The sequence below is a fragment of the Humulus lupulus genome, chromosome 6 (assembly GCF_963169125.1).
Source record: "Humulus lupulus chromosome 6, drHumLupu1.1, whole genome shotgun sequence".
In the NCBI taxonomy this organism is placed as follows: Eukaryota; Viridiplantae; Streptophyta; class Magnoliopsida; order Rosales; family Cannabaceae; genus Humulus; species Humulus lupulus.
Genome location: NC_084798.1, coordinates 177,299,178 through 177,308,404, shown reverse-complemented (window position 1 = coordinate 177,308,404; position 9,227 = coordinate 177,299,178). Strand labels below are relative to the sequence as shown.

At 37.0% G+C, this 9,227-nt stretch overlaps 1 protein-coding gene across 1 annotated transcript; it reads right to left on the bottom strand.

The window, feature by feature from the left end:
* Positions 1-3,565: 3,565 nt before the first annotated feature.
* On the bottom strand, positions 3,566-8,338 carry LOC133782752 (BRAP2 RING ZnF UBP domain-containing protein 1). The gene is made up of 11 exons (XM_062222121.1): positions 7,512-8,338; positions 7,166-7,274; positions 6,969-7,083; positions 6,700-6,797; positions 5,706-5,812; positions 5,326-5,575; positions 5,052-5,105; positions 4,661-4,804; positions 4,460-4,524; positions 4,187-4,241; positions 3,566-4,035 (listed from the first exon to the last, which is right to left on the bottom strand). The coding sequence occupies exons 1-11, from the start codon at positions 7,841-7,843 to the stop codon at positions 3,877-3,879; spliced, it is 1,488 nt and encodes a 495-aa protein (XP_062078105.1). The 5' UTR covers positions 7,844-8,338; the 3' UTR covers positions 3,566-3,876.
* Between the last annotated feature and the right edge of the window lie 889 nt (positions 8,339-9,227).

The following is a 9,227-nucleotide window of genomic DNA, read 5'->3' as shown; positions in this document are numbered from 1 at the left end:
CCACGACCACCACATCTACTGCACTTATGCATTGTAACTGGTTTTTCCCCGCCAGATGGCCAACGATTTGTCCTTGGTCTTCCTAGCTTTGGCTTTTTTGGCCGACCAACTTGTTGTTTCTCTATGGGTACACCAACTACCATATTCTTAATGTCATCTGGAAGTATCCAGTCATCCTTGTTCCCAGTTGGGTAAATGGTTTCTTTGTACGAATTCCTCCATGACTCAATGGTGTAAAATGGTGAACACAAAGAGTAAAGGTTCACTCCACGCTCTATAGCTGCTGCAGCTGCATGGGGATAAGGTGTGCCTATGAGCTGGAATACCCCACATGAGCATGATTTCGTCATCAAATTCACCTCAGCATCACTGTCTGCACCAGTTACATGAAACTCGAATTGACCAAGGGCATAAACATTCATGAACCTTCCTTTGTCAGCACTGTTCGATACATCTGCCTCCATCAGGGTGGATAATTTGGTGGTAGTCTTCTCTATCACACTACGTCGTTCAGAAAACCAAGACTGTAGTGTGAATCGAATGAATTCTAAAAAAATTGTAACTGGAAAGGTTCTTGCATCCTTGGTCTTGTTGTTGAAGCTTTCAGCGTAGTTGCTTGTCATTATATTGTATCGTTTTCCAGGAAAGAAAGGACGAGACCACTTATCGAAACCAATTCCCTCCAAATAGGCAGCTATAGGAGGATCCATTCGCTTAATATTTTCAAAATGCTTTAGAAATTCGGTCTTCTTCCATGCATAGGCTGCTACCCACATCTCACTGTGACAATGATCAGTCTTGAACTTGGCTTTCACATTCATACTGATGTGATGGTAGCATGCGCCATGGTAGGCATCAGGAAAGACAGCCTCTAGAGCAGGAATAATACTCGCATGCCTATCTGACACGAAAGCCAAGTCATCAACGTCCCCAATGGCTTCCTTCAACTTCGTCATGAAATATTGCCACGAGTTGTGGTTCTCACTATCCACCAATCCGAACGCAATTGGATATAAATGATTATTCGCATCCAAAGCAACGACACATAGCATGTGGCCACCGTACTTATTCTTCAAGAACGTGCCATCCACACATATCACAAGACGACAAAATCTGAATCCTCTCCTACAAACTCCAAGGGCAAAGAAGCAATATAGGAAACGACCATCTTCAGTGACAAAATCAGTAATTGTACCTGGATTCTTTTGCTGCAACATGTGCAAGTAGGATGGCAGCTTGCAATACGAATCCTCATATGTCCCCCTAACATACGTAAGTGCCTTCTCTCTACATCTCCATGCCTTTTCATAACTCATATCAATACCAAAAATTTTCTTCATATCCTCCTTTATGTTGTTTTCCATATAACTGGTCCCATCAAATGCGTATTTGTTCTTTATGAGGTGTCCAACGACCCACGGTGCAACTTGACGATGACCTTTTTGTCGCACTTCTAGTGAGCATGTGTCTACGCTCTTGTATACCGTGATCTCAAACATGGGGGACATTGGTTGTTTTTTCCCTCTCAGTCTCCAACAACAGTCAGGATCTTTGCATGTGATATACCACACGTCAGTACCAAACTTTTTCACCATATACTCAAAGTTATTCTTTATTGCAAATAGAGCAGCTTTGGTTTTTAAATCAATCTTGTCCTCAAAAGTCTTTCCAACATATATTTCTCCCATTGGTCCACCACATGATGAGGAATGGGTTTTAGCAAATGCCTCAATATCTTCTTTTGTAAACATTGGGGCACTCCATCTGATGTGATCTTCTCTTGATACAATTGTCTTCCTCCACCTAGTGTTATCTTCTGTCCTAGCAGGTTGATTATTGCTTCTAGCAGGTGCGTCCTTGAGTTGGGAGGTGTGCCTGTGCAAGAGGCAGTCCTGACTCTTCTTCTACTTGTTGGTCTTGGGAAATGTCTAACTCCTCATTTGAAACATCTGCACTACAATACGAGTCATCCCCGCAACCATCATCATTATCTTCAAAGAAATTACCAACTGGATCATCATTCACATAGAGATCGTACTCATATGCCTCAAGCACACTTGTGGGACCTCCTTGTGGTATATCAAGCTGAATAGTAGCCATCAGATTAGTAACTGGAACAAAAGTGCCCACCTCGCTAAGATGCTTGTAACTGCTATGGATCGACATTGGTCGTGTCTTTTTTGTTCACACTAGGAGAAGGATCTGATATGACATTCTTCTTAACTGGAGTCACACACAAGACTATCTGTTCTTTCAAGCTTATTCCTAAGAATACACGAACTTGACGATCATTCCTCAATTGAACCGGTGCAAATGGTTGGTCTCCGCATATGTATGGCACCTCGAGTTTCAATTCATACACCTCTCTATCCACCTGAAATGTCTCGTGCAATATGTCAAGTAGTTGTAAGTAAGTGACATCATTCTCTACTGGTATCACTTCACCTTCAGCATCCTTAAAATACCATTTCCTACTATCTGTAAGGCATCGTACATCCATCGAGCATGAATGAAATAGTGATAATGCACATTACCATCGAGTACCTATCGAGTAGGTATCGAGTAACCATCGAGTACAACATGCAACGTAAAAAATGATGTGCCATCGAGCTTGCATCGAGCATCTATCGAGCATGCATGAAATAGTGAGAATGCACATTACCATCGAGTACCCATCGAGTAGGTATCGAGTACCCATCGAGCAGAACATGCAACCCTAAAATTGATGTGCCATCGAGCCTACATCGAGCAGGCATCGAGCATCCATCGAGCATGCATGAATTAGTGAGAATGCACATTACCATCGACTAACCATCGACTAGGTATCGAGTACCCATCGAGCAGAACATGCAACCCTAAAATTGATGTGCCATCGACCCTGCATCGAGCACCCATCGAGCACAACACAAACCCAGAAAATTCCCAGAAAACGCAGATTGACAAAAAACCAAAAAAAACCCAAAAAAAATGTACAAATATTTCTCAGAACTATTGGAAATGCTCAAAAAGTTTAAAGGAAACATCACTAATCCAAGTATTTAAGAAAAAATTGCTTACCCATCAAATTTTTCTCCAAGATTTGTCAACCCTTACTTTGGTCTTGATCCCCCTCTACAAATGGCTTTCTTAGTGGCGGTCCCTTTCTCGATGGGGTTCTACCGTGGTGCTTTAGTGGTGGTGTGAGGTGAGGTGAGTGAGAGTGAGGAAGAAACAAGAAGGAAGAGAGGAGGAAGGAAGAGAGGAGGAGGGAAGAGAGGAGATAGTTGTTTTTAGGGGTATTTTGGGTATCCAAAAATGGATTGGCATTATTTTGTAATGTTAAAAATGCCTAGCATATTTTTGAATTACAACCCCATATTAAACATAAAAAGTCAAATTTCCCTTAAAAAATTATCCTATGTTAAGAAGCATAATTGTTCAAAGTTCTCTATTTTTTAAAGTGTAATGATTATATTTAATAATTTTGAAAAATATTATAGGTACTCAAAGGAAGTTGTGGAACCCTACCACCAATCTTTTCCCCAAGAAAAACACGAGCTTTTTGACAAGTCAAGAAAACACTTCATGCCTCAATCATGTCTAAACTCTGAGTTTATCAACAGTGCAAGCCGGTGAGGCACTAGTTAAGTTGGCGCATATTATGTCAACATGAACACTTGAACAGGCCTGAATTAGGCTGTCCACTAAAAATATAATTTGTACATATGCTTCATTTATATATGTAGAAAAAAGAAGAAAAAAAATCAACAGCCTAGCATTAAGCTCTGAAATATCAGATTTATTTATTTATCAATTAAAGTTCAGATGAATTTATCTTTCTAACGGGAGTCAGGATCTTTCAGTCTATCCACGGTGAACAGCTTTTATCAACTCTCTCTAGTTCCGCTTGCGGCCCGACTTTGTATGCTTTCTGGTATTAGATGAGGGAGATTGATTTGAAGGTACTGGTAATACAGTTCCCCCTTTGATACCATCTGAATCCTTCATGTCGTTGAGCGCTTTCTGGGCTTCAATATAGACACTAAAGTCCCTAATCTGTGAGACCAACATCAAATTCAAAAAGCGGGTTGTGAAAATAGCTCTTTCTGAAGTTATAAATGCTGACAGTAATGAAAATTGAAGTGTAAAAGAGTGAGCAACAAGCATATAAATATATAAATCATCCATCTGAAGCTTTGTGCATTACCTGTTCTTCCATATCGTGTATCCTTTCATCCCTCAACTCTAGTTCGGCAGCTTCCCTAATAGAATAAGGAGTTGGGCTATATAAGTATATTGAAAATTCAGTGTGTTTCGTGTACTATATATAGTAAACAAGTCAGCATCAATGTTGACCATTCTAAAGTTCCACGAATAGCAACAAAGACGAAAAAATATGACTTGTCAGATTTTGCTTCACAACATTATGACAAATTTTAATACAAGAGAGCATTCATATCTGGTCTGTAAGTAGTGTCACCTTTCTTCAATCTCCTTGAACTTCTTGCGCAAAACTTCTTGGTCTTTGATAAGATTTCGATTGATCTTAGGAAACAAAATAAACAAAAAAATGAACCAGTACTACAGAATAAGAGCATGATTGACAATGTGAAAAGGAAAAAAAAAGCCAAATGCGATCGGTATGAGTTTAAGGGACTAAAAGTGAAAATAGACAACTTACATCTGCAACAGTATTTTTTTCCTCTTTACACTTTTCCAGTTGATTTAGGATGTCCTGCATTTTGGAAGTCACTGTCCTGTCAACTGCTTCTGAAATTGTATTATCCAGTTTACTTTTGGCTTCTGTTAGTAGAGATTCATAATGCTGAAAAAAAAATAGAGAGGAAAAGAAAGCTTACTTAAGAGAAAGGAAAATACAATATACCACATTCACACTATCAAGGTAATATGTAGAATAAACAATTAAAATTTGTGTCTAATCATTTTGAAACGAACATTATAAACACAAAAAATAAATAAAATAAGCAACAGGTCAATATGACTGCATCAGTAGTTAAAAAAGAGAGAGAGAGAGAGAGAGAGATGCTAGTAGTGACTATCGGAGTACTCACTTGTCTTTGATTCTCAAGCTGATTAGCAAGGAGATGGTTGTATTCATCCACAATCTGTTGTCAAGTACATAATCTAAATATCAGTACATGTCACGAGAAAAGGAAAAGTGACAAACGCAAAATAAAAAATGAGAGCAAATGAGTGTTACAGGTTCTAACCAACAAAGTAAAATAGGAAATGCAAAAAGCTAGGTGCAACTAATGCTACTTCCACATAATGGTCCCTATAACCAAAATATTAACAAGAGCACCAGTTCTCATAGGAAATACATACTGCGTCAACTTTGCTGCTATAAAGTGCTCCACTAAATCCAGAATCCTCACTACATGTGCAGCTGCCACAATCTCCTTCAGATGACAAGCAGTTGGAGTTCATTTCACCAAACTTGCCATCAGTTTTTGATTGGTTAAGTCGGTGAACATAAATATCACCAACATAATCCCAGATTTGTTGTGTTGTTAAGTCAAGAGAATAGCAATGCTCTGTATCCTTCCAATGCCTAATTGCATGTCCTTCCTTGTATCTTCAAATATAGCAATAAATATCAGCAACTATAAACTCATAAAATCAAATGTAATAATGTCAGATCCTATGAGTAATTTACATTTTAAACTCTCAAACACATGCAAAAAGAGCTAGTATTGATACAGTACCTTCCACATCCTACGAAACCACATATCACACAAACCCACAGATTCTCCGTCGTCCCACAAACAGAGCAAGTTGGGCCATCATCCTGCTGCTGACAGTATTGGCAAACCTGATCACATACAAAAAATTAGACCGGCCTTTAGTGATGTTTCAAATATTCACTTTTAAGGATGCCAAACAATCTCAACATGTTTTCAAGGACCAATGCAGTGAGCGCACATTAAAGAAATGTGACACAAGTCTTGAGAAAAGTAAATAGTGTATTAATAACTGTTCTGTCTATCAATGACTTAAAGAATACAACATGAGTTAGATATTTGTATATATTTAATGCATTCTCAAAAATGTAATCTATAAAATCCCAATTATCCATATTGAATATTTCATAGAAATTAAGAAACAAAGGTTCAGATTTCAGAAAAATATGTTCAATCTCAAACCTTGGTTTATGCTTGCAAATGTGAAAAACACTCAGAAGGACGGAGTTGTTCAATCTTATATAAGAACTGTGAAGATGGGTTCTAGTTAAGTTTACATATCCATTCCATAAAGAAATATATATTAAGTGTGAAGATGGGTTCTAGTTAAGTTTACATATCCATTCCATAAAGAAATATATATTAAGTGTGATGGTCAACAGTCAGATTATTTAAAAACAGTATACATTTCATGTCCTTTGCCTTACAAAAGGCAGAACACCCTGATAAGAGAGTAGAGGGCTTCATGGCCCAAACCAAGAATGGTACCAAAGAAACAAATTACTATCCTTAAATGGCAATAACAATACCTATTGTGGTAGAGAACCTTTGGTAAGCAATTCAATAATCCAAAACTCACACATCAAGTGACCAAAGTTTTTGGCGAGTACATGCTAGATAGCCGCTCAGAAACATAAAGATTAATCATGTAGTCATTGCAGGCAACCAACAGACATCGCTAATTACAAAATGCATGTCTAAATATAGAATTTTTAATGAGAACCGAGAACCTGCTCACCTGGCAAGATAAGTTAGCCCACTTTGAAGTGCAATGGCATTGGAAAGAGTGGTCACAAAGGGTACTCAGTATTCCACTAGTGTCTGAATCCAATCTCTCTAACAATTACCAAAAGTCACAGCAAAATAAAGGGTTATAAGTCTCAATCCACTAGTCTGCAGAAAAATAAACTAGTCTTCCTTTTTTCATCAAAACAAGTATATAAAAGGAAATCTCGACATCGGGTGCTAAGCCAGTAAAGAAAAATAGGTCACTTTTTAGTAACTCACCAAGGCAAACTGGGCAAGTTGGTAACTCAGTGCTACCATCTGGTGGTGTCCCAGCTATCGCAGCTGATTCTGTGTAATCCACCGATTGCAGAAACAGAATGTGGCAGACCTCAGCCTAAGAAAAATCCAACCGTTAAAAATCAAAGATTCAATTGGTTTAATATACAGCTCCTATATTAGAAGACAAGATAATCAACCTCGCCTGGTGAGAACTTCTTCCCATTGAAACTACAATAAAATCCATCAGACGTCAACTGATTCATAAGCCTAATTACAACACTGTATCGATCATCCATCCCATCGTTCCTGATTAATAAAGAACCAATTATCTTAATTTCGAATGATCAAATTATTAATTAGAACCACATTGATACACTGATACCGTATAGAAGACCAAATTAACATGCAAATCTTCTCTAATCAAATCAATCCAGTTGAGAGTTTTGATCAAAAACACGAAACCCATAACAAACTCACTTCTTATTTTTTTCCTCTCGAAATTACCCGGAGATTAAAAAGAATCCAAGATCAATGATACTTCACCTTATGAAGACGAGCTCAGTGATATGGTCGATTCGAGAGCCACAAAACCGGATGAAATCCTCGAAGGAGACGTAATTGGGGACGGCAATGACGAATATGGTAGTGGACCTGGAGCTAGGGTTCGGTAACGAAGAATGAGCTATACTCCGGAACAGGTGCGTTACACCTCTCCTTTCGCTGTACTTGGAAACAGCAGTATTGGGATTCGATTGAGATTTCTTGGTGTTCGCAGTGGTAGTATGAGCAGAAGCAGTATAAACTTGTGAAAACTCCAAATCATCAAAGGCAAGAGGGTGCCCGGTATCAACTGAGTGGACTCGGACGAAAAACATGGCTTTTTTCTTGCTCTAACTCGCTAAGCAACTCAGTTGGAAATGGAGAGAGAGAGAGTTGGGAGAAGAAACGAAAGAAGAGAACCAATATCTATGCCAAAAGAAAAACTCTTTCGCGGCAAATCGACAGTTACTTTAAAATATTATTATAACTTTTTTTTTTCTCAATATCGGTAACAAATATATTTATTTCAGTGTTTATATTTGGGAATACTCTGACGGATATTTTATAGAAATACATATTTAGTATATATAATACTAAAAATACCTATTAAGTACCCTTTATTTCTAAAGTCATTAAAAAATGGTACCTTCTACACTAATTTAGTCCCCTTTTTTTTTATTACGCTTTATACCAAAATAAAAAAAACTAACCTAAATAAAATATTAATTAATTAATTAAATACAACTTAAACTTAAAACATGAAAAACCAATTAACTAAACACAAATAAAATTAAATAAAGTTTTTTTTTCCATTCTTTCTTACCTGTTCATTTCCCCTTCTTTCCTTCTTATTTCTTCTTCGTCTTCTTCGTCTTCTTCTTCTTTTTCTTCATTATTAGCCACACAGTTGAGCACATCTTGCTCGATAGAGCCGGATGGCAGGAGGAGCAGCGGCGAGGACGAAGACGCAGCGATAAGGTTGGACCACAGAGATGCAATGCTGGACAGATGTGAGGTTGGATGTGGCTGGATCTAATTTCTTTTCCCCAAAACCTAGATCTACGTTTTTTGTTTGTTCATGATGTTGTTTTCTAATATCGTTTGTTATTATTGATTGAAAGATTCTTCACTGTTAATTGATATATTGTTCAAAATAATAAACGAAAATGGTTGAAGAAATTGTTGTTGAGAGATTAATGTGAATTATTTTGGTGCTCTTGTTCTTCATCTTCCTCCAAGAACAAAAATGGGTTCCTCCAAGAACATAATATTTCTTCTTTTGAATTTTTTTTTTAAATATATTAGTTCTTCGTGTTGGGGTCAGCTGTTTCTACAAATGCTAACAGCCAAACCACCAATGGGATTGACTCATCATATTAAAAAAGGCTATTGACAAAGGTACTTTTGAAGAAATGATTGACCCCTCCTATTACTAATGAGCAAACCGTAAGGTAACCATAAATGTTCTTCAATGTTGTGTTAATGTTCTGCTAATATTCTCAAGTATATTCTCATGTTTTAAGTTTAAGTTTCATTTATTTAATTAATTTTTTATTTAGGTTAGTTTTTTTTTTTTGGTATAAAGCGTAATAAAAAAAAGGTTTATTTATTTTTTATTTTTTATCAATAAAAATGTATTTGTATTATTTAAGTAATTATTAATAAAGGTATTTTGGGTATTATGAAAAAAAATATTGAGTAAATTAGAGTACAAGGAAC

Excerpts from the sequence above, each read along its gene's own strand:
- LOC133782752 (XM_062222121.1), bottom strand. The coding sequence starts at position 7,843 with ATGTTTTTCGTCCGAGTCCACTCAGTTGATACCGGGCACCCTCTTGCC. Across the intron at positions 5,576-5,705 it reads GGTTTCGTAGGATGTGGAAG|ATACAAGGAAGGACATGCAA; the intron begins GTACTGTATCAA and ends CTATATTTGAAG. Across the intron at positions 4,036-4,186 it reads TACACGATATGGAAGAACAG|ATTAGGGACTTTAGTGTCTA; the intron begins GTAATGCACAAA and ends TTGGTCTCACAG.